This window comes from Erythrolamprus reginae, chromosome 10 (genome assembly GCF_031021105.1).
Source record: "Erythrolamprus reginae isolate rEryReg1 chromosome 10, rEryReg1.hap1, whole genome shotgun sequence".
NCBI lineage: Eukaryota > Metazoa > Chordata > Lepidosauria > Squamata > Dipsadidae > Erythrolamprus > Erythrolamprus reginae.
In genome coordinates, this window is record NC_091959.1 from 1315924 (window position 1) to 1341634 (window position 25711).

At 44.5% G+C, this 25711-nt stretch overlaps 1 protein-coding gene across 1 annotated transcript; it reads right to left on the reverse strand.

The window, feature by feature from the left end:
- Nucleotides 1-6159: 6159 nt before the first annotated feature.
- GCNT3 (glucosaminyl (N-acetyl) transferase 3, mucin type) lies at nt 6160-11057 on the reverse strand. The gene has a single exon (XM_070762156.1). It carries the CDS (start codon nt 10950-10952, stop codon nt 9603-9605), a length of 1350 nt encoding a protein of 449 aa, XP_070618257.1. The 5' UTR covers nt 10953-11057; the 3' UTR covers nt 6160-9602.
- Nucleotides 11058-25711: the final 14654 nt, after the last annotated feature.

The window sequence follows — 25711 nt, forward strand, 5'->3', positions numbered from 1 at the left end:
CCCAGCTGGGAGTTTAGCAGCCTGAATTCTGCCATCGTGGACTCCTCCAAGCGTGTGAGTAGCGATGAAGGATTGGACTTGTATGTTTGCAATGGAAAGTGAGCATTGCTCCCTGGAGCTGAACATTTTTCTGCGGCCAATGAGAATGTTCCTTGTTCTCAACTGCGATTTCTTAGATAAGTTTTTTCCTTGGCTGGTTTCTGTTTTTATTGCTATTTAGAAATATCTACTTCTTGTGCCATAAGGTAACGGCTTGATTGTGGGCATAGCAACATGGTGCAGTGGTTAGAGTGCAGCAGTGCAGGCTCCTTCAGCCAACTGCTAGCTGTAGTTCAGCAGTTCAAATCTCACCACCGACTCCAGGTTGACTCAGCCTTCCATCCTTCCTTGGTGGGTCAAATGAAGACCCAGATTGTTGGGGACAAGAGGCTGATTCTGTAAACCGCTTAGAGAGGGCTGGAAAAAGCACTAGGAAGTGGCATATAAGTCTAAATGCTCTTGCTATCTCCTATCCTTCCTTCCTTCCTTCCTTCCTTCTTTTCTTCCTTCTAGTTGACTCAGCCTTCCATCCTTCCAAGTTCAGTCAAATGAGAACCCAGATTGTTGGGGGCAAAAGGCTGATTCTGTAAACCGCTTAGGGCTGTAAAGCACTAGGAAGTGGTATATAAATCTAAATACTATTGCTATTGTCCCTTCCTTCCTTCCTTCCTTCCTTCCTTCCTTCCTTCCTTCCTTCCTTCCTTCCTTCCCTCCCTCCCTCCCTCCCTCCCTCCATCCTTCTGGGTGGGTCAAGAGGCTGATTCTGTAAACTGCTTAGAGAGAGCTATACAAGCAATGGGAAGTGATATAAGTATTAAATACTATTGCTATTCTTAATTTTCAAAGGTGACTATCCTTTGTGCCCTCTTCAGAAGGAGATGGGCTTCAAGGCCAGGCCTGTCCGTTTCCCTCGTTGGCTTCTAGGACTGGTTTTTCCCTGAAGGGGGTGGGTGGGTTGGGCAGCAGCGGAGTCTTTTACAAAACGCTTCAAACCGGGCGCTGGTTTCCTGCACGCAATGCTTAGAAACTTAGCCGCGCTTCAGTGAAACAAAGCAGGGGATCTGATGGCTGCCGGATATCACAGATTAATGACTTTTTAAAGAAACAATTTGGCCAAGTGGAAATTTCTTGGGGAGGGGGGGAGTGTGCTGTGACAGGCATGTGAAGGAGGATGTGAGAACAGGTTGCCCTGCTTCAGAAGGAAGTTGACAAAATCCGTACATCTAATAAACCACATTTGCAGAAGTTGGTGGCGGATAGGATAAGCTACGATTGATTGCCCTCGTTTGTTTTTGGGTGCCTTCTGTCCTTATCAAGAGGGTTGCCCTCTACTTCAGTGGTTCTCAACTTGGGAGTCGGGACCCTTTGGTGGTCAAATGACCGTTTCACATAGAAGATTGATGGCAGAAAAAGACCTCACGGTCCATCTAGTCTGCCCTTATACTATTTCCTGTATTTTATCTTGAGATGGATCTGTGTTTATCCCAGGCATGTTTCAATTCAGTGACTGGATTTACCGACCACGTCTGCTGGAACTTTGTTCCAAGCATCTACTACTCTTTCAGTCAAATAATATTTTCTCACGTTGCTTCTGATCTTTCCCCCAACTAACCTCAGATTGTGTCCCCTTGTTCTTGTGTTCACTTTCCTATTGAAAACACTTCCCTCCTGAACTTTATTTAACCTTTTAATATATTTAAATGTTTCAATCATGTCCCTCCTTTCCCTTCTGTCCTCCGGGCTATACAGGTGGAGTTCATGAAGTCTTTCCTGATACGTTTTATGCTTAAGACCTTCCACCATTCTTGTAGCCCGTCTTTGGACCCATTCAATTTTATCAGTATCTTTTTGTAGATGAGGTCATCTACAAAAAGACCCAGGGAAAAGACAAATTTCTCCTGGTGTTAGGAACAAACCCTCTATGTTTCCTACCAATCAGCTTCAAGCTCTGTTGGGAGAATTGGTGCTCGACTTATGGTTGGGGGTCACCACAACATGAGGAACTGTATTAAGGGCTCGCGGCATTAGAAAGGTTGAGAACCCCTGGGTCTACTTGGTTGGGGTCTTCCAAGCATTTAAATTCCAGCTCCGGCTCCTGTAAACCGTGTGGACTTCAACTCCCAGGATTCCCCAGTCAGCGTGTGGAATTATGGGAGTTGGAGTCCACAAGCCTTAAAGTGGCTAAGGGTGGACACAACCTGCTCTAAAGCTTACATTGGGATGACCCAAGGTACCAGCTGGGTCCAGATAACAAAAAGAGCTGCTTGCATAGATAGCCCTTGACCGGTTGCAGCAAAGACTGACCTGAAAAAGATGGTCTGGATTTGATTGATAGTTGTGCCCCTTCTGTGGTCACGTGACCAAGCATTCGAAAGTTGTGACATCCATCCATAATAGACTGCTACTTTACAATTGTATGGTGAGGATGTAGGTGCAAAGGGAGGTTTAATTGAGCTAAGAGTTGGAGATGGTTGAAGTTGTCAAGAAGGGAATCCTGGACCGGTCAGCTGGATCGCCAACCCTTGACCAAACGTGTGTGCGTGTAGTTTATGAGTAAATGTAAAATAATGCACTTGGGGAAAAGGAATCCTCAATCTGAGTATTGCATTGGCAGTTCTGTGTTAGCAAAAATTTCAGAAGAGAAGGATTTAGGGGTAGTGATTTCTGACAGTCTCAAAATGGGTGAGCAGTGTGGTCGGGCAGTAGGGAAAGCAAGTAGGATGCTTGGCTGCATAGCTAGAGGTATAACAAGCAGGAAGAGGGAGATTGTGATCCCCTTATATAGAGCACTGGTGAGACCACATTTGGAATACTGTGTTCAGTTCTGGAGACCTCACCTACAAAAAGATATTGACAAAATTGAACGGGTCCAAAGACGGGCTACAAAAATGGTGGAAGGTCTTAAGCATAAAACGTATCAGGAAAGACTTCGTGGACTCCATCTGTAGAGTCTGGAGGACAGAAGGAAAAGGGGGGACATGATAGAAACATTTAAATATGTTAAAGGGTTAAATAAGGTTCAGGAGGAAAGTGTTTTTAATAGGAAAGTGAACACAAGAACAAGGGGACAATCTGAAGTTAGTTGGGGGAAAGATCAAAAGCAACGTGAGAAAATATTATTTGACTGAAAGAGTAGTAGATCGTTGGAACAAACTTCCAGCAGACATGGTGGGTCAATCCACAGTCACTGAATGTAAACATGCCTGGGATAAACATAGATCCATCCTAAGATAAAACACAGGAAATAGTATAAGGGCAGACGAGATGGACCATGAGGTCTTTTTCTGCCGTCAGTCTTCTATGTTTCTATGTTTAACTGAGCCAAGAGTTGGAGATGGTTGAAGTTGTCAAGAAGGGAATCCTGGACCGGTCAGCTGGATCGCCAGCCCTTGACCAAACGTGTGTGCGTGTAGTTTATGAGCCTAGAGTAAAAAAGAAACCAGAGTCGGCAAAACGTATCTAATCCTGACCTGATTGACCAGCTTAGTTGTGCTTCTTTGGGCTTGTTGGCTCAGGGTTTCCATGTCACTTTCATTCCAAGATTGGTGGCAAACCTTTACTCAAAACAATCACACCTTTGATGACCCTCTTGAGTAATTTCCTCCAGGGACAGGCTGGGCTTGTTTGCTTTTGTTGGAAGGGCGGAGAGAGCAAACTTTCTATGTCACGCCGTGTTATCTTGCAAAATACAATTTGAGGATTGAGATTAATAATTATTTGACTAACGTATTTGCCATCTGGTTATGCGTCCTTTCTACACAAAAGGCTTTTGCGTTGGCTACAATGAAAGATGCTGCAGTGGTTTGAGGTGGTGCTGGTATATTTAGGCCCAAGCATTGTCCTTTGCAGTTTACCCATCAGCAGGTGAGTCAGTAAAGTAAATCCAAGTATAGAGCTGCTTCTTCTCATTATTATTATTATTATTATTATTATTATTATTATTATTATGTCAGTACAACACAGCAAACGAGATCACTGCTGGATTTCGTATTTCATCACCAGTCGGGCGCTTCCCAAGCACCTAGGACTGCGTGATGTATTATTATTATTATTATTATTATTATTATTATTATTATTATTATTATTATTATGTCTGTGCAACACAGCAAACGAGATCACTATACTGGATTCCGTATTTCATCACCAGTCGGGCGCTTCCCAAGCACCTAGGACTGCGGGATGTAGCAGCGAATTATGTTTGCCGATCCCAGTAAAGCGGCCTTTTGCAATTGACAGATGGAGATTTTGTCAATTCCGATGGTTTTCAAATGTCCGCTGAGATCCTTTGGCCCTGCGCCCAGCGTGCCAAGTACCACTGGGACCACAACAAGAACAACAAAGGGCCAAGGTGGTGCAGTGGTTAGAGTGCAGTACTGCAGGCTACTTTAGCTAACTACTACTGTAGTTCAGCAGTTCAAATCTCATCACCGGCTCCAGGTTGACTCAGCCTTCCATCCTTCCAAGGTGGGTCAAATGAGGACTCAGATTGTTTGGGGGGGGGTGGCAATAGGCTGGCTCTGTTAACATGTAAGTCGTCCTGAGTCCAAGGAAAAGGGTGGCATAAAAACAAAATTGAATAAATGAAATAAATAAACAACAGAGTTGGAAGGGACCTTGGAGGTCTTCTAGTCCAACCCCCTGCCTCGGCAGGAAACCCTACACTACTTCAGACAGAAGAGAAATGTATGTGTTTGTTTGTTTGTTCATTCTTGTACACACCCAACTCCCAAAGGACTCTGGGCGGCTCCCAATGAGTAAGAACAATACATTAAAACAGAATTAATAAACCCGTTAATAAAACCCAGCCACCCTGCATTCTCTCACTCACGTTCCTAACAAATCTAGGGTTCCCTTCACAGTCTCATAGGTAGAAGACAACTCTTCCCAAGAGTCCCACGGTCGGGTCTGCCCTTTGGACGCTGGGCAAAGGGGACCCAGCAGGAGCCTGCCCTAAAACGGGTTTTGCAAGCGAGGCTTCTTTTGCATCATGAAGTGCAAAAAAACAAAAGACAGAAAAGAAAAAAGCAATAAAGATCCTTTGTGTAAGAAGGGCGCTCGTTGGACTTGGCATTGCGCAACAGCAGCAGCTATGGAAATGAAGCTGTTGCCACAACAGAGGTGGTTCAAGACTCTTGGAGAGAAGGCGAGGAGGGGCGGAGGTTGCAGGTTGGCATTTACCTGTTTCTGACCCGCTGAGGCCGATGGGGAGAGGAGCTCAGCTTTTCAACTGCTTTGGTTTAATGCCAATTTTCAAGGTGACAGTCAGAAAATTCCCGCAGGTGTTTTTGCCCAAAAGGCCACTGGACTTTCTTGTTTGTTTGCTTGAAAACATTTCACTTCTCATCTTGGAAGCTTCTTCAGTTCTGGGAACAACCGTGACCTGGATAATTGAGAATCTCCATGGACATAGCAATAATAATAATATTAATTATTATTATTATTTATTAGATTTGTATGCCGCCCCTCTCCGAAGACTCGGGGCGGCTCACAACACAATAAAAACAGTATTATACAGGCACAAATCTAATATTTAAAAAAAACCCTAAAAACCCTATCATAATTAAAAACCAAACAGCACATACATACCAAACATAAATTATAATAAGCCTGGGGGAAAGATGTCTCAAATCCCCCATGCCTGGCGGTATAGGTGGGTCTTAAGTAGTTTACGGAAGACAAGGAGGGTGGGAGCAGTTCTAATCTCCGGGGGGAGTTGATTCCAGAGGGCTGGGGCCGCCACAGAGAAGGCTCTTCCCCTGGGGCCCGCCAAACGACACTGTTTAGTCGACGGGACCCGGAGAAGGCCAACTTTAGACTTATATACCGCTTCGTAGTGCTTTTCCACCCCTCTCTAAGTGCTTTACAGAACAAACGTATTTGCCCCCAATAATCTGGGTCCTCATTTCCATCCCCCTCGGAAGGATGGAATCAACCTGGAGCCTGTGGTGAGATTTGAACTGCTGAACTACAGCTAGCTATGCTGCACTCTAACCACTGTGCCACCTGATCCTTCCTCCCCACCCCGTTAAAAAAATGCCTGCCAATCGCCCTGGATGATCATCAAACAGTTCTCCACCTCCTGGATTTAGGATAAGAGTCAAAGTTACCACAAAAACCAAAAAAATTAAATAGTTTATTCTGATTTCTTTTTCAGTGTGGCCTTTTTGGGTGTAGAAAGACAAACTTTGGCACATCCAAACCCCCCAGAAACATGGTGTGTGACATTAGAGCCTGGATTTACATACATGGAATAGGTAGGGCTCCATTGATGATCCTAAAACATATTTGAGTACATCATGGCACATTGTAGCACATATAAACACTGCTGAGAAAACGCACAGAAACAAAGAGCAGAATTTCAACAAAGGACTCTGTGGCGATCCTCTTTGATCTGGTGCCCACCGGATGTATTGGACGACAATTCCCTTCCTCCCTACAAACTGTTCTCCCCCCCCCCCCCCAACTAGCTCTTCTTGGCTTGTGTGAGGACAATCTGAATGTGGAAGCTGGTTTAAAAAGCTAGACATTTAGCTCCGTGTTTTTAAACTGAATTTCCCAGCCAGCCTGCTTTAAGAGGCGGATTTTGATGCAGAATACAGAATACATAGACTTGGAAGGGACCCTAGAGGTCTTCTAGCCCAACCCCTGTACCACTCCAGAGAAATGATTGTCCAATCTCTTCTTAAAAACCTCCAGTGTTGGAGCACCCACAACTTCTGGAGGCAAGTAGTTCCACTGATCAATTGTTCAGTCTCCTTAGTTCTAGGTTGTTTCTCTCCTTGGTTAGTCCCCACCTAACCAATTCTCAGAAGCATGCTTTAAAAAGAGTGGCCTTTTAAAAGTTTCCCCAGATAGCTAAAGGAACTCATTCGAATCAGAAAAGCATTTGCTGAAAGACGGACGTTTTGGCCAAGGGGAGGGATTGGGCAACCCTAGCAAGAATGCTCTGGCATTAGAAGCTGGCAAATTTAAAAAAAAATAAATTTTAACACGCATAGAGATGGACAGACTGATGTTAGAGTTAAAGGACAAATCAGATACAGGTTACTTTGAAACCTGGAATAAATTATGTAATTGGATAGAGAGAGAAACCAAGATTAAAGGCTAGAAAGTATTGTAACTTAAGCAGATATTGGAAAATTAATAGGGGGGAGAAGGGAATAATCAATATATTGAATGGACCCTCATGTACCTTTTCTTTTCTTTTTGTCATCCGTCTGTATTGTGTTACGTTGTTATGTATATGTTACATTTTTTTAATGTTTTATAAATAAAAAACTTTTAATTAAAACATAAGAAAGCATCCTGGCTTGGGCAGACCCTTATCAAGGGGAGGCAGGCAGCCCAGGGGCTTCCTAGAGAATATATAAAAATATTTTCATTTGACACTTGATGCCACCTGGAAATGAAAATTGGGTGAAAGACTTAGTGGTGTTGGGAAATGACACGTCAATTTGCTTACACAGTAAGATGGATGAAGGCTGTGGGGGGGGGAGAAGGAGGAGGTAGAAGAGGGGGTCCCAATGAGGAAGGCCTTCCCAAACAATCCCTCTTATCCAATCAGCAAGGCACAAGTATCACATCTGGAAAACAGACCAACGGAAGTGATTGATCAAATGCCACCTTCTCCTTGCCCCATCCCTTAAAAACGTGAAAGGACATTGTCCGAATATACATGACTCAGTGATGACTTACAGATGTTATACAGATTAACAGACTTGGAAGGGATCTTGTAGATCATCTGTTCCAAGCAGGAGACCGTACACCAATTTTGACAAATGGAAGTCCAATTCCCTCTTGAAAGTCCCAAGTGATGAAACTCCCACAACGTCCGAAGGCAACTTCTGTTCCATGGGTTGATTGTTCTCACTGTCAGGAAATTTATCCTCATTTCCAGGTTAAATCTCTTTCATGGTTCAGTTTCCATCCATTATTCCTTGTCTGGCCTTCGGGCGCCTTGGGAAATAGCTTGGCCCCTTCTCTCTGTGGCAGCCCCTCAAACATTGGAAGGCTGCTATCTTGTCTCCCCTGGTCCTTCGCTAGACTTTCCATGCCCAGTTCCTGCAAACACTCTTCATACGTTTTGGTCTCCAGTCCTTTGGTCATCCTGGTTGCTCTCCTCCCCACTTTTTCTAGAGTCTCAACATCTTTTGTATAGTGCAATGACAAAACCGGATGCAATACTCCAGGTGTGGTCTAACTAAGGGTGTATACTTGTATGAGTACCTCACTTGAACTCCGGGACCGCCTTCTGCCGCACGAATCCCAGCAACCGGTTCGGTCCCACAGAGTTGGCCTTCTCCGGGTCCCATCGACTAAACAATGTCGTTTGGCGGGACCCAGGGGAAGAGCCTTCTCTGTGGTGGCTCCGACCCTCTGGAACCAGCTCCCCCCTGAGATTAGGATTGCCCCCACCCTCCTTGCCTTTAGCAAACTCCTTAAAACCCACCTTTGCCATCAGGCATGGGGGAACTGAAACATCTCCCCCTTGCCCATGTTGTTTTGGTGTTTGATTGATTGTGTGCTTGTTTTTTAATATTCTGGGGTTGTTTTTTATGAATTTTTTAGCTTAAAATTGTAATTGGATTGGTGGGTATTGGATTTGTTATTATGTATTGTTTTTACTTTGTTGTGAGCCGCCCCGAGTTTGCGTAGAGGGGCGGCATATAAATCCAATAAATCTAATCTAATCTAATCTAGGTTGTATCTTAATGCAATTTAGAATTGCATTGGCTTTTTTGGCTGCTGCTGCGCATTGCTGGCTCATGTCCACTAGGACTTCAAAATCCCTCTCACTGCTATTAAGCCTGGTTTCACCCCGTTTACAGGTAGATGTTTGGTTTTTCTTACCTAAGTGTAGGACTTTACTTTTCTCTACCTTGAATTTCATTTTGTTACCTAGTAGGGCCCAATGTTCACGTCTCTCAAGATCCACCCGGATCCTTCCAGGGCAGTGATGGCAACCCTTTTTTTAACTCAGGTGCCAAGAGAGCGTGGGCGTTCGCTATCGCACATGCGCAAGTGCCCACACCCAAAATTCAATGCATGGGAGGGCAAAAACAGCTCTCTGGAAGCCAAAAACACCCTCCTCGTGAGCCAAAAACCAGCTGGCCGGCACACCCATGCATGTTGGAGCTGAGCTAGGGCAACAGTTTGCGTGCCAGCAGATGTGGCTCTGCGTGCCGCCTGTGGCACCCGTGCCATAAGTTCGCCATCACTGTTCTAGGGTGCTAGACATCCCTGCCCGTTTAGTGTCCCATGTGTTCACCAGATACACATTTTCCCCACAAGGAAACACAGCGCAACAGGAGAGTGACTCATAAATCTAACTCACACGGCCAGTTTGGCTGGAACCGAACGAGTGGGGTTGCGCAAGGCCCCTTCCCCCCTCTGACCTGGAGGCAAAAACTATTTCCCTACCTGGTGGTTTTCAATGTCCCTGAACGTCAGGCCCAGGAGCGTGAAGGCCTTCAGGATGCTGAATGACCTCCTAGGGCGTGAAGTGTCCGGCCCATTGGACTGACCCCTACTTTGTCTCTCCTGCTGTCTCTCTTGGGCCACCCTCAAAGGGGCCTTTGGTAGATGGACTTGTAGCGTAGATACTCTTCCAGGCACTGGATGGCGTAATCATCCACACCAGGATCAAACTTGTTGGCGAACAGGTGGTGCTGCGAGAGCACCCAGCGGAGGTCTCCAAATCCGTAGACGCAGACCGCCCGTCGGTAGACTCCGGTACACTGCGAGTAAGGGGCTCCCTTACTGACGTCCCCTTCGCTGTAGGCCCACTTCACCAGCCGCGCAATGGCATTCATGTCCGTGAGGTCAAATTTGTCGTTAAAAGGCATTGAGCCCGGTACGTCCGGCATGCGATGCAAGGTGGCCCATAGATGTTCGTCGGGGCTGTAGGTGTCCTTGGCCCATTCGATCAAACGCCTTGCGACGGGGTCCTTGAAGATGTGCTCGACAAACTCCCTGGTGACCACGATGTAGGCGTTGCCAGTGAACATGGGGGAGTTTTGCGGAGGGGGGCTCTTTATCACGCTGGTCTGGACGATGGTGTCGGTCACTTCGTGGTGGTATTTCCAGCGGTTCCTTTTGTGGTCTGAAGGCTTCTCCGACTCCATGTTGTTTTTCCCGTTCAGCAGTTTTAAAGCTCGGACGATCTCCGTGTTGGTCTTGATAGGGAAATCGGCCCCGCAGGTGTTCAGGAGATACCTCCAACGCACTGGGCTTTGAAGCAAGTCCTTCATGCAGTTCAAGTCAGCTTGGACCCTCAACCATGAGGCATAGACCACACTCTCTTGCTTAGAAGCCAGGAACACATTGTCGAAGCAGGAGGCGATGGCCTGGACGGCTCTTTGGAAAAGTTCAGGAGACTTTCTGTCCACGTGGACACAGTAGACATTCTGAGGAGCGAAGATGGATCTCAGCAACCTTTCAAACATCTCAATGTTCTCGTGGATCACCATGGAGTAAGCGATAGGGAAGTTTTCTTCCTCTTCACTGAGGGGGAACCCAATGAATCTTCTCCTTTCTTTGAAGTTTCGGCAATCCTTGGTTAGGTTCAAGTAGAAGGTCTCGTCCAAGACCAACCGCTTGTGCTTCCATCGCAACTTGCTCACTAGAGCGTCCCCTGCAGCCCTTGCGTCCCCTCTGATGATCCCAGAGCAACTGATGTTCTCCACGGGGGAGAGTCTCACGGAGTGGTAGAACTGGTCCTTGCAGAACTGACCTCTGGGATCCGTGGTGTCTCTCTCCAGATAGCTAGGGTCACACTGCCAACGGCTGTACTTCAGCATGGCTGTGGCCAGCAGCATGAGAGTCCCCAGGGCCAGCAGGGGTGGAATCTGACACAGGGACCTCTTATCCACCAAATACATCTTCCAGGCCTTCAGGGAGCAACTCCTGAACATCCAAACCTCTGGTGTCCAGAGATTCAAAGCTCTTGTGCCGTGGTCAGCATCTCCTGAGAACAGGTGGTTTATACCTGAGCTCTGAAGGAAAGTCCTTCCTCATATCTGGCTGGCTGGGAAGTGTAACCTGAGAGCTCTGGTGAATTGCAGGTAGAGTTCAGGTGGGGTGGGGCCGAGCGAGAGAACATCGCCTCCCCATTTGCCCAGGGTCTCCAAGATCGCTTCCCTCCAGAGGTGTGGCCATCCATATCAAGCCAGGAAGCCGCAGGAAGAAGCCGAGCCGAGCTCTTAGCTTCTCTGGCTGACCTTTTTAGAAGCATTGTGAGGCTCTAGCAGCTTCACAAAGGAGTTGTGGATTAGATGTCTAGGTGGAGGCTATGGGCGGCATGCTTTGTGCTTCAGAAAGACAAACCCCTGGACGGGTGGGGACAAAAGGTTCCCAGGGTAGAGGAATCAGGAAGTGAGTAGTTTTTGGAACGAAACTCAACTCAGGGTTCGGTTGCAAGCGTGCCTACCTGGGAGCAGATCTCACTGCATTCAATAGATTACGCAAGCAGAGAAGAGCCTGATTAATGGGTCAGGCAGGTGAGTTGACCTAGAGCAGGGGCTGGGGTTAGGGTTACCTTAAACAAAAGACGTCTGGACCCCTTTCCCACAGAAAAGAAAACACCGGGAGCCACAAAAGGAGTCTTCGGAGAGAGGCGGCACACAAATGTAATAAATAATAAAATAATAATAATAATAAAACCTGGGTGGGCGTGACCAACTCGATGCCACTCACTCCCACCCACATGGAGAGGCGTGACTGGGAAGCAACTCCAGTTAGGAGGGTGATGTCAGCGTCTCAATTTACATCCGAGAAATAAATCAAGAGTCCAAACCTTGGCCTTCTTCCAAGTTCCAGTTTATTAACAGAGTGATGTGGGTTACGAACTGTAGTCAAACCAATGTTAACTTTCCCTACATCTCTGCACCCAGGTTAAGGTTCACCCCTCGTCCCCACATCCTATAAGTTCATCATGTGGACCACTCTGGTTCTCTTAAGAGGTCCACAATCCTCCCCTGTACTTCCGGCTGATGCTGAACAAAAGATGACCTTGAATCTCTGGAAGGAATTTGTGGTGGCTAATATTTTTCCCTCTCATGCAATCACCCCTCCCCAATTCCCACAGTACTATTCTACTTACTTACTTACTTACTTACTTACTTACTTACTTACTTACTTACTTATATTTGTTTGTTTGTTTGTTTGTTTGTTTATTTATTCCAAAACACAATGAGGGTTTTAGTGGGTATATATCTATATACACATAGTAAAATACATGATGAAGGTTATAGAGGAGATACTCATAGTAAAATATATCTAAGAAAGAATAGAAAAGAAGATATAGTAATAGAACATATCAGTGAAAGAACAGAAGAAGAGATAGAAGGAATAGGAGATATGGGAGAGCAATAGGACAGGGGACGGAAGGCACTCTAGTGCACTTGTACTCGTCCCTTACTGACCTCTTAGGAATCTGGAGAGGTCAACCGTGGAGAATGTAAGGGTAAAGCGTTGGGGGTTTGGGGATGACACTATGGAGTCCGGTAATACTTGTGGGCCAAAGTCTCTAAGTCAAAACAATGGTTTCGTCCCAAGAGATTGGACTATGGGATAGACATGTGGGGGTCAGGGGAAGGGACTTTCACTTTCCTTTGGATATGGTAACTCCAATAAAGTGAAACTTTCAGGGGGGGGGAATCTTGTTGTAAGTGCAGGACTCCTGCAGTTTTGGCTAAAATGTCCGTCAACCATTGGAACAGAAGCTGCCTCTGGAAGTTATGGGGGCTTCATCACTGGAAGAGACTGGGCAGCCCTCTGTCCAGAAATGGTGCAGGGTCTCCTGCTTGGGTGGGGGGTGTCTAGATGACCTCCAAGGTCCCTTCCAACTCTGTCCAACTCTTTTAAAGTCTTCCCATAGCTGCTTCTCCCCTGGGGCCTGTAGAGGAACATTGTGGCTGCAGCTGGGCAGAGTTTTCCTACAGACTTTGAAGCTGCAAAACCGGTTGCGTCGTAGAAGGTGGACCCCCCAATTCCCCCTCCTCTCTGATCCTCCCAGAATCAAGGCAGATGGAGCAAACAGTGCCAACTGTGGCCTCCTGGAATTATTATTATTATTATTATTATTATTATTATTATTATTATTATTATTTTATTATTTTATTATTTTATTATTTTATTATTTATTGGATTTGTATGCCGCCCCTCTCCGCAGACTCGGGGCGGCTAACAACAATGATAAAAACAGTATGTAGAAATCCAATTAATAAAACAACTAAAAACCCTTATAATAAAACAAACATACACACAAACATACCATGCACAACTTGTAATGGCCTAGGGGGAAGGAATATCTTAACTCCCCCATGCCTGGCGGCATAAATGAGTCTTGAGTAGTTTACGAAAGACAGGGAGGGTGGGGACAGTTCTAATCTCCGGGGGGAGTTGGTTCCAGAGGGCCGGGGCCGCCACAGAGAAGGCTCTTCCCCCTGGGGCCCGCCAAGCGACATTGTTTAGTCGACGGGACCCGGAGAAGGCCAACTTTGTGGGACCTTATCGGTCGCTGGGATTCGTGCGGTAGCAGGCGGTTCCGGAGGTAATCTGGTCCCATGCCATGTAGGGCTTTAAAGGTCATGACCAACACTTTGAATTGTGACCGGAAACTGATCGGCAGCCAATGCAAGCCACGGAGTGTGTAGAAATGTTGGCCAGGCCAGAAACCGTCCCTGCCCTGACAGCGAAATTGCACATGAACTGCTATTCAGATGATGTTTTAATGACACCACCTGTTCTCTCCTATTAATAAATTACCAGCCATGACTATCTGATTCGAATCTCTGGTGTTTTTACAAGGGCCACTTACTTCGAAGCAGTTTACTCCGGCCAGGGGAAAAATCCACCTTCCTATTTTAGCTCAACAGGAATTGGCGGCCTGCGAAGAATGTACCTGGATGGAATTATCAGAAATTTCCTGAGCAGGAAACCATCCACAAAGGCCAACGACCTCAAGAACCTTCCGTCAATGGCCCAACTGATACACGGCAGAGAATCTTGGCCAACCTGTAGTAGCTCTGTATTTTAACCCCTTAACCACCTTCCACTGAGACGTGAGATTCATTGTTTCTCTTGCAGCCAGATTGGATGTGTATGTTGAAAAATTAAAACCAAATGCAAGCGAGGGGGTTCAAGCGAGGGGTCACAGCTTGCAAAGATGGGAAATGTTGTTCCCATTGCTGGTTAGTCTAGACAAGAAAGTTGCAGGCTCTCATCGGAAGCTTTGCCCCGGGAATTTCTAATGCCACGACCAGTGTTCCCTCTAATTTTTTTGGGGGGTGGGCGGAAAAGTATAGTGTCTGAGCGGCAGTCCCTTTGGGACTGGGCGGCACAGAAATAATAAACAAACAAACAAACAAATAAATAAATAAATAAATAGAATTTCAAAATAAAATACTGTACTGTGTGTCTATAACAGTGAGCTCATAATAGGGCAACTCTATCAATATCAAAATGCCACTTAAATAGTGGAGCTAGTTTCAAACTAGATTTTGATTTTCTTTCTCTCTTCCTTACTCCCATTCTTTTTCTTTCTCTTTTCCTTCCTCTCTTTTTTCTATCTGTTTCTCTCTCTTCCTCTCTTCCTCTCTCTCTCCTTCCCTCTCACTCTTTCCCTCTCGGCTTCTGGGCAGGTTTGGAAAACTCTGAGTTGATGATGATTTTTAAGTGAGCGATTGCTCACTGCTCGGCTTAGAGGGAACTATGGCCACGACCCCTTAATACAATTCCTCCTGTTGGGGTGGCCCCCAACCACATTTCTAGTACCAATTCTTCAGAGCTTGAAGCCGATTGGCAGAAAAGTCAGAGGGACAAACCACTGTCAATGCCTGATTGGTCGGATTGTAAAAATATGTTCCAAGGCGCTAGAATAGAACAGAACAGAATAGAAAAGAATTCTTTATTGGCCAACCATCATTGGACACACAAGGAATTTGTCTTTGGTGCAGATGCTCTCAACGTACATAAAAGAAAAAGAGACATTTGTCAAGAATCATTTCACTGAAAGAGCAGTAGATCCTTGGAACAAACTTCCAGCAGACGTGGTTGATAAATCCACAGTAATTGAATTTAAACATGCCTGGGATAAACATAGATCCATCCTAAGATAAAACACAGGAAATAGTATAAGGGCAGACTAGATGGACCATGAGGTCTTTTTCTGCCGTCAGTCTTCTATGTTTCTATGTTTCTATGATGTGGTACAACACTTAATGATTGTCACAGGGGTCAAATAAGCAATGAAGAGACAATATTAATAAAAATCTTAGGATACAAGCAACTAAGAAGCTTTAATTCCTAACATCATGGGAAATTTGTCCTTTCCCATGAAGGTCTTCGGCGACTCTTGTGAAATGGCCGTTCGACCCCCCAAAGGGGTCCCAACCTCCAGGTTGAGAACCACTGTGGGAGGTGTGGAGTCCTGGGGGCATCGCGAGAGGCTAGAGCTATGTGTACCAACCACATTCTGATGAGCCTTTACAAGGAAACATCCTCTTTAAGCAGGACTCCAAACAGAGTTTATGGGAGAATTCCAGCCGTAAACCTTGCACAGTAAAAAGCCGTGATTCATTATTGACATTCTTCTTTATTGACACGGAGATAACCTACAAGGGGACAAGGATGCTGAAGCAGGTTTTATGATGATCCTGGGAGAGATACCTTTCACCCACAATTGGCCTCTAGGGAAGAAACCTTAGGAGACACTTGGACAGGGGTGGTGGTGCTATGGGGTAGCAAAAATGGAGCTCCACCCAATAGCCCCCAATTGGCACTGAAAGATGTTGGAAGAAAATGCATAAGCCACGGCCACAGTGTGGTAGTAAAAATTTTGGTAGCCCTTCACTGCACTTGGAGTCCTGTGTACAGTTCCGGTCACCGCACCTCAAGGAGGATATAATGGAAGAATGACCAAGGAAATGGAGCCCCTCCCTTGTGAAACCAGGTCGCAACGCCTCGGTCTCTTCAGCCTTGAAAGACGGCGTTGAAGGGGGGACTTGATCGAAGGGTATAAAATCCTGCATGGGATGGAAAAGGTGGATAGAAAAAAATTATTTCCTCTATCACACAATACTAGGACTAGGGGGCCCTCCCTAAAGCTCATAGGTAAGAAAGCGAGGACAAATCAAGGGAGATATTTCTTCACCCAGAGGGTCCTTGGTTGATGGGATTCCCTTCCAGAAGAGGTCGTGACAGCTGTCAGCCTGGAGAGCTTCAAGGCAGGATTAGACAGATTCAGGGATGCCAAGTGTATCATCTGGTTATTGAAACGGATGTCCATGTGCTGCCTCTAGGCTGGTTGAGGCAGGCAGGGTTCCCTTGAGTCCCACTTGTTGGGGGTCAAGGGAAAGGGAGGGTTTTGCCTTCTCTTTCTGCTCAAGATCTCCATGGACAATTGGTGTGACACAGAAGGCTGGACTCGATGGGCTTTGGCCTGATTCAGCAGGGCTCTTCTTAGGTTTCTAGGAGGGTAAGGGTCTCACCCACCAGCTGATGAAGAGAAGAGGGTCTTGGTTTTTAACTTTTTTGAGAAAAGGGCCTGAGTTACCAGCTGTTCCGATTGGGAAGCGAACACCCCCATTCAGTAATGGCAGATTGTGGGCTTAAAGTTGTGGAGGTCTCCTGACCTTCTGGGATGCATTCAACTCCTGTAGAAGAACCAATGCTGGAGGTGGACGCACTTTCCAACTGACCTGGCTAGCCAGGTGTCCATCAGCATCTGGGCACCGGGTTTCCCTTCCTGCACGGAATGTTGGTGGTTTTACACTTTTATTGCCTGCCTTTCGGAAGGATGTGTGCAAAGTGGATCCTGGAGAAGCCAAAGAACAGAACGGAGGCCCTGGCTCAGCTCCCCAGCTTGGAGACGGGAGCGGCACGGAATCCTGACATTTCTCAACTTTGGCAGCTTGAAGATATATGGACTTTGACTCCCGGACTTGATGGGTGCAGGATTCTGGGAGGTGACGTTCAACACACCTGAAGCTGCCAAGGTTGAGAAAGGTGAGAAAGGAGAACTGTGAAAGAGCGAGAGTGGGACGTAGGCAGTGTTCCCTCTAATTTTTTTGGGGGGTGGGTGGAAAAGTATAGTGTCTGAGCGGCAGTCCCTTCGGGACTGGGCGGCACAGAAATATTAAATAAATAAATAAATAAATAAATAAATAAATAAACAAACAAAGAAACAAACAAATAAACAAATAAACAAATAAACAAATAAACAAATAAACAAATAAACAAATAAACAAATAAACAAATAAACAAATAAACAAATAAACAAATAAACAAACAAATAAACAAACAAACAAACAAACAAACAAATAAATAAATAAATAGAATTTCAAAATAAAATACTGTCCTGTGTGTCTATAACAGTGAGCTCATAATAGGGCAACTCTATCAATATCAAAATGCCACTTAAATAGTTGAGCTAGTTTCAAACTAGATTTTGATTTTCTTTCTCTCTTCCTTACTCCCATTCTTTTTCTTTCTCTTTTCCTTCCTCTCTTTTTTCTATCTGTTTCTCTCTCTTCCTCTCTTCCTCTCTCTCTCCTTCCCTCTCACTCTTTCCCTCTCGGCTTCTGGGCAGGTTTGGAAAACTCTGAGTTGATGGTGATTTTTAAGTGAGCGATTGCTCACTGCTCGGCTTAGAGGGAACTATGGACGTAGGGCGGATTGCAGTGGCAAAGCCCAATTTTCTTTACTACTGGTTCTGTGGGCGTGGCTTGGTGGGAAAGATCCTGCAAAATCCCCATTCCCTCCCCACTCCTGGGGGGAGGGTATTGTAAATCTCAACCTCTGATGCACCCAAATTATGGTTGACTGGTATGTGTGTTGTTGTTGTTGATTGTATTTTGGGTTTTCCAATGGGGTTTTTTAGTTGGGTTATAACTGTTTTTTTAAAAAAACTATTGTTATATTTGACTTTGTTTATTATTGTGTTATTGTATTGTACTGGTTTTTTTTATTGTTGTAAGTAGGTCTGAGTCCTATGGGATTGGGCAGTATAGAAGTCAAAGAAATTAAGTTAAGTTAAATTAAATTAAGTTAAATTAAAATCCCCATTCCCCTCCCCCATTCTGGGGCCATTCTGGGTTTTTTTAACTATTGTTATATTTGACTTAGTTTATTAGTGTATTATTGAACTGTACTATTTTTTTTATTGTTGTAAGCAGCCCTGAGTCCTATGGGATTGGGCAGCATAGAAGTCAAAGAAATTAAGTTAAGTTAAATTAACTTTAAATTAAAATCCCCATCCCCCCCCATTCTGGGGCCATTCTGGATTTTTTTATTATATGTTGTGAGATGCCCTGTGTCTTTGGAGAGGGGTGGCATAGAAATCCAATTAAAGGGAGAAAAGAAGAAAGGAAGAAAGAAAAAAGATGAAAGAAAGAAAGGAAGGAAGAAAGAAAGAAAGAAAGAAAGAAGTGGTATTTGCTGGTTCTCCGAACTACTCAAAATTTCTGCTACCAGCTCTCCAGAAGGTGCTGGATTCCATCCCTGTTTTGGCTTGTAGGTGGAAAGAGAGTTTGGACATTCAGCAGGTGTGAAGAGGAAGAGGAGGAGGAGATCTGACGGAATTTCAACGTGGATGAGCAGCTGTCACCAGGACTTCAAGACAAGAAGCAATCGCTTCTGGACAAGATGCACAATTCAAAGGCCACCATCCCAATGTAGCCCTCCCCTTCCAGTTTGACCCATTGACCAAATGGGTAGCCTAAGCCGGGCACCCCACCAAGACTTGTATTATTATTATGGCGCCACTAGCATCCCCCCCCCAAAAAAAACCCCCAGGAAAGCCAAAATCAGGAGGATGCAAATGCAAAGAGTCCTTTTCGAATCCCACCAAGAAACAATTAAGAAAAAAACCCATCCTAAAAGTTGACACGTGCCCACTCTTGTCATCACAAAGACAGTGGTGGTTTGCCATCAATCAACCCTGCCACGCATCACCCTCTCCAAACATCGCTTCCCATTGTTCATTGTCAGCCTGCTGAGAGGCAAAGCCAACTTTGCTGTTGACCTTAACCGTGTCTTGGCAGCTACACCGCGGAGGACTGCCAGCAGAGACACGTTGCAACCCAGGGGTTCCTTCCAATTCCCCCAAAATGAATGTAGGTCTGGAATAAGGAGCGTCATTCTGTGGTTTGATGATGGCATAGAAACCTAGAAGACTGAGGGCAGAAAAAGACCTCCTGGTCCATCTCGCCTGCCCTTGTACTATTTCCTGTATTTTATCTTAGGATGGATCTAGGTTTATCCCAGCCAAATTTGCAGAAGTTGTTGGCGGATAGAATAAGCTAAGATTGATTGCCCTCAGGTTTTTTGAGTGTCTTCTGTCCTCATCAAAAGGGTTGCCCTCTACTTCAGTGGTTCTCAACTTGGGGATCGAGACCCTTTGGTGGTCAAATGACCGTTTCACATAGAAGATTGACGGCAGAAAAAGACCTCCTGATCCATCTAGTCTGCCCTTATACTATTTCCTGTATTTTATCTTAGGATGGATCTATGTTTATCCCAGGCAGGTTTAAATTCAGTTTAGAATAGAATAGAATTTTTATTGGCCAAGTGTGATTGGACACACAAGGAATTTGTCTTGGTGCATATGCTCTCAACGTACATAAAATAAAATATACATTTGTCAAGAATCATGTGATACAACACTTAATGATTGTCATAGGGGTCAAATAAGCAATGAAGAAGCAATATTAATAAAAATCTTAGGATATACGCAACAAGTTACAGTCATACAGTCAACATGGGAGGAAATGGGTGATAGGAATGATGAGAAAAACTAGTAGAATAGAAGTGTTACAGTTACTGTAGATTTACCAACCACGTCTGCCTGGAGTTTGTTCAAAGCATCTACTACTTTTTTGGTAAAATAATATTTTCTCACGTTGCTTCTGATCTTTCCCCCAACTGACCTCAGATTGTGCCTCCTTGTTCTTGGGTTCACTTTCCTATTAAAAACACTTCCCTCCTGGACCTTATTTAGCCCTTTAACGTATTTTAATAATAATAATAATAATAATAATAATAATAATAATAATAATAATAATAATAATAATTTATTAGATTTGTATACCGCCCCTCTCCGTAGACTCGGGGCAGTTTCAATCGTGTCCCCCCTTTCCCTTCTGTCCTCCAGACTCTACAGATGGAGTCCATGAAGTCTTTCCTGATCAGTTTCATGCTGAAGACCTTCCATGGCCTGACAAATTGGCTCCTCCAAGAGAAAGAGGTCTCCATGTTACTCATTGCAACTTGAGACCCGAAGGAATTTTGGCGTGAAAATTCAGAAATTGTGTTGGAACACCACCTGCGGTTGGCACAAGTTACAATCTGAAGGGAAATAAAGAGAGTAGTCCTCATGGGGTATGAATTCAGAGGCTGGGTGATTCGAGCAGAGATCATGTTTGAGCTCTTTGGTCTCCCAGGCAGCTTGCTCTCTTTTTCTTTTGTCTTCTTTCTCTTTCTTTTTGTTTCTTTTTCTTTCTCTCTCTCTCTCTTTCTTTCTTTCTTTTTCTTTCTTTCTTTCTCTTTTTTCTTTTTCTCTCTCTCTCCTTCCTTCCTGTCCTGTACAAGTATACTGTACTCTTTCTTTCTTTCTTTTTCTTTCTTTCTTTCTCTTTTTTCTTTCTCTTTTTTCTTTCTCTCCTTCCTTCTTTTTCATTCTGTCCTGTCCTGTTTTTGAAATGTGCTTTCAGGGCTCTACACCAACCTACCTGAAATGCATGCTATGGGAATGGCGCCACCTGGTGGCAGGTGAGCCCATTCGGCATGGCACCCAGAAGCAGGTGAACAGGTGAGGTGCTTCTCTGGCCAGAGCAATTGTTTTCCTTGGGAGGAGCGGATTCTTCGCTTCGTTCTTGCAATGTCTTTCGGCTGCAGATGCTCTATGAAGAATATATTTTCTCCGGCAATGATTTCTTTTATTTTTTTCTCTCTAATCACAATACAATATAAAATACCAACAAAATCAAATTGCTTCACAATAAGTCAATTTTAAGATTACGGTACACAGATCCAATACGGCCTCCTTTACTTTTGACATCTCCACAAAAAATAGCTGCTCCAGTTTCTTATATTATACTAACACACCATTAGCTAATACACCTTTTAAGCTATTCCAAATTTAAATCACCTTGCATTGATTAGGCTATAGTCATTCAAATTTCTCCATATCGCCTCCATATCGATTTTCATTTATATTTATTAACCTTTTTTAATCGTACATGCCCATTAAAAAAGAATCTATAAAAGAAAGAAAAACCAAAACTTCCAATAACTAAATCAAGGGGGGGGGGGAGCCAAATAATATCTCACCATATCACCAAATTAGCCAATTAGTTGTCTTTGTCATATGAAGAATATATTTGAATGCAGACGTATTAACCATGGCAGATGAGTGTTGGCTGGTGGGGGGAATTCTGGGAGTTAAAAGTCCACCCACCTTAGAAACATAGAAACATAGAAGACTGATGGCAGAAAAAGACCCCATGGTCCATCTAGTCTGCCCTTATACTATTTCCTGTATTTTATCTTAGGATGGATCTATGTTTATCCCAGGCATGTTTACATTCAGTTACTGTGGATTTATCTACCACGTCTGCTGGAAGTTTGTTCCAAGGCTCTACTACTCTTTCAGTGAAATAATATTTTCTCATGTTGCTTTTGATCTTTCCCCCAACTAACTTCAGATTGTGTCCCCTTGTTCTTGTCTTCACTTTCCTATTAAAAACACTTCCTTCCTGAACCTTATTTAACCCTTTAACATATTTAAATGTTTCAATCCTGTCCCCCCTTTTCCTTCTGTCCTCCAGACTATACAGACTGAGTTCATGAAGTCTTTCCTGATACGTTTTATGCTTAAGACCTTCCACCATTCTTGTGGCCCCTCTTTGGACCTGTTCAATTTCGTCCATATCTTTTTGTAGGTGAGGTCTCCAGAACTGAACATAGTATTATTCCAAATGGGGTCTCACCAGCGCTCTATATAAGGGGATCATAATCTCCCTCTTCCTGCTTGTTATACCTCTAGCTATGCAGCCAAGCATCCTACCTTAATGTGGCTGAGATTGAGAAACGTTGCCTTAGAAAGGAAGGTTTCTGGACAAATTCTCAGGGAACCATTTTCCTTTCAAGAACTTTCCTTCCCTGGAGCAAACTTTGCTGCCCAAATGCTTGTTTCCCTGCCTTGATCTTCACGCCAGCCTGAAATGTAAATTCCTAATCTCAGGATTTCTCAAATGCCGCCTGAGAGACCCAGTCGCACCTTCTGTCTGAGCGAATGGACTTGGAGGAATGAGAAAACATCAGGGTTTTAGTTCCAAGGAAAAGAGATTAAGATGAAATAAAGCCACGGAGGTGAATCATCAACTTGTCAGGAAGCGCTGTGGAATTTAACAGCCAGCCTTAGCACTTTTGGGTAAGAAAAAAGGCGGTTATTTTTAGCCTGCTGGAGGTATCAGAAATGTTGGTTTACAGAAGAACAGATGAAAATAATAAACCCCACTTTCTGAATAAAAGGGGCAGGTTTGCTGCGTAAGCCCCTGTAGAGTTTTCTACATGCCCAATTTTCATAAATCCATTGCAAATAGTACTCAGGATTGCACATTTTCTGTTTCAAAGTTGTTGTTGTTGTTGTTATTATTATTATTATTATTATTATTATTATTATTATTATTATTATTATTATTAATTGGATTTGTATGCCGCCCCTCTCCGCAGACTCGGGGCGGCTAACAACAATGATAAAAAACAACATGTAACAAACCAATTTAATAAAACAACTAAAAACCCTTATTATAAAAACCAAACATACACACAAACATAAAGGCGACTTTATCAGCAAAAAACGTATTAAAATCCTCGGCACTACCCTGTAAGGGCTCCCCAACTCCCCCCTGATTTAGAAGGGAGTGGGTCACCCTAAAAAGAGCGGCCTGGCGGGATTCCGCTGATGCAATCAAGGCAGCATGGTACGCGCATCTTGAGCGCCACTTTGTAGGTCTTAATAAAAGCTCTTACAAGTGTTCGGTCAGATTCGGACTTACTCTTCCTCCATCGCTTCTCTAGACGTCTCTTCTGGCGTTTCAACTCCCGGAGCTCCTTGTTGAACCATGGGGCTCTACGGGGTCTAGTGCCACAGAGAGGTCGCAAAGGTGCAAAGTTACACAGAAATCTCAAAAGAATCCAAGCAATGGCTTCATACTTATGACCTGCGAACCCCTTTGGCAACCTTGGGACAAGCCAAGTCAATGGGAGATTGACTTCGCACCTGGGTTTCTCGCTTTATATCAACCACAGTGAATCACTTAACAACGTGGGCTAGAAAGTTCGTAAAATGAGGGCAAAGCTCACTTAACGAGTGTCTCGCTTAACGATGGAAATTTTGGGGTTAAACTGTGGTTGTAACTCAAGAAATCTCTGTACCGTATCACGAATCAATTATAAATACAAGGGTTGCCCAGAAAGTAATGCACCCCATTTTTTTCTTTAACAATTCTTTATTGAACACAATGAAACTTACACACAAGAAAGGATTGTGCTTCTTCTACGCTCTCTGTTTTTCCACGTAGTCTCCGTCCCGTTCTATGGCCTTCCTCCAGCGAGACACACGGGTGTGGATGCCCTATCGGTACCACTCCTTTTTCTGGTCACAAAGCCATTTCTGCCCTGCAATGGCCTCCCACTCTGTGCCCAGCGACTAACCGTATTTCTGTCGACTGCAGATTCTCCATCAACTCTACACAAATGTTTGTGAAGGTTCCCAACAGTTTCTTTCTCCGCAGTGAGAAACTCTATTATTATTATTATTATTATTATTATTATTATTATTATTATTATTATTATTTATTGGATTTGTATGCCGCCCCTCTCCGGAGACTCGCTGCTTGTAATGTACAGATGCCATATCGAAACACAGCTGCAACTACACTCTCTGTCTGAAGAAATGCAAAATTTACACCACGCACTCCTGACAATTCAAGTCATGTATATCTAAAGTTTCGCACTCGTACCATTACTGCAGTCCGAGAAAAAAAAAGTGGTGCATTACTTTCTGGGCGACCCTTGTACACTGGCAACATTGGATAAACATAGCAACACAGCCGCTCTCCCCCTGGGGCAGGTAATTCGAAGTTCCCAAGGGGCTTGGTGTGTTATGTAAGCACAACAAACACTCTTGAGCAAGGACTTACGCAATCTACCCCAAGAGTATCCAACCTCGGCAACTTTGAGACCTGTGGAAATTCAGCTTGGCCACTGGTCCATATTTATGGCGGTCGCAGAGTCCTGAGATCACAAGGTCCCCTTTTTGTGACCTTCCGACCAGCTATTGTGAGACCCCATTTGGAATAATACTGTGTCCAGTTCTGGAGACCTCACCTACAAAAAGATCAAACTGAACGGGTCCAAAGACGGGCTACAAAAATGGTGGAAGGTCTTAAGCATCAAACTCATCAAGAAAGACTTCATGAACTCCATCTGTATAGTCTGGAGGACAGAAGGGAAAGGGGGGACATGATCAAAACATGTTCAAGGGTTAAATAAGGTTCAAGAGGGAAGTGAGGTCTCCAGAACTGGACACAATATTCCAAATGTGGTCTCACCAGTGCTCTACACTTGGGTTCATCTGGGCTTCAGAGAAGCAGGATAGAAGAGGACAGTGCTGTTCAACTTGGATCTTGGAGAAGACTCCTTAGAACGTCATGCCTAGCCAAGTAAACAAACCAACAGATGATCAGCCAACAAATCCATGTATTGGCTCAGCACATGACCCCAGAGATGTCCTTGCCATTGACTAGGTCTCTCTCCTGGGACACCCAGAAGGGAAGACAAACAGCCCAACTCTTGAAGAAGGCAATTCTTTGGGGACGTTTCTTGACGCAAGTGGGAGGTTTGTTTTAAAGTTGGCTCTCTCTGGACTTACCGTGACACCTTGAATCATCAGAAGAGAAGACTGTGCGGTCCTTGGATCTCTGTGAGCTTCGTGGCTTTCCTAGCAGATCTTTCACAATCCATCAGAAGACGCTTCCTGGTTGGGTAATGAAACATCTACAAGGAAGCCAACCAGCTCCATGGAGAACCAAGGACCTCACATAGCCTGCAAGCTGGGCGATATTATTTATAACTATTATTTATTAAATTTATATGCCGCCCCTCTCTGAAGACTTGGGTTGGCTCACAACATACAAAAGCAGGAGAGATAATAATTAGTTAAAATTAAGAATTACATTTTAAAAAGAAACTAAAAAGCCTACATCCCATTCAACAAACTTACTATACATTCATTGGCCAGGGGGGCAGAATCTAATGACCCCCAAGTTTGGTGCCATAAGTGACTCTTATGAAAGGGTGGGGGCAGTATGAATCTCCAGAGGGAGCTGATTCCAGAGGATTGGGGCCCCCACAGAGAAGGCTCTTCCCCTATGTCCTTCCAAATGACATTGTCTAGCTGATGGGAGCTGGAGAAGGCCAACTCTGTGGGACCTGACCCGTTGCTGGGATTCACGCGGTAGGAGGTGGTCCCATAAGTAATATGGGGCTCAGCCATGAAATTCAGGCAACATAGTATTTGTCCCGGTGGCTCATTTCAACAGGAACCTACTTCCACCCGGAGCAACAGGCCCTTTGGCTGGTGACACAAGAATTGGATTCCTAGAAG

Excerpts from the sequence above, each read along its gene's own strand:
- GCNT3 (XM_070762156.1), bottom strand. The coding sequence starts at position 10,952 with ATGTTCAGGAGTTGCTCCCTGAAGGCCTGGAAGATGTATTTGGTGGAT.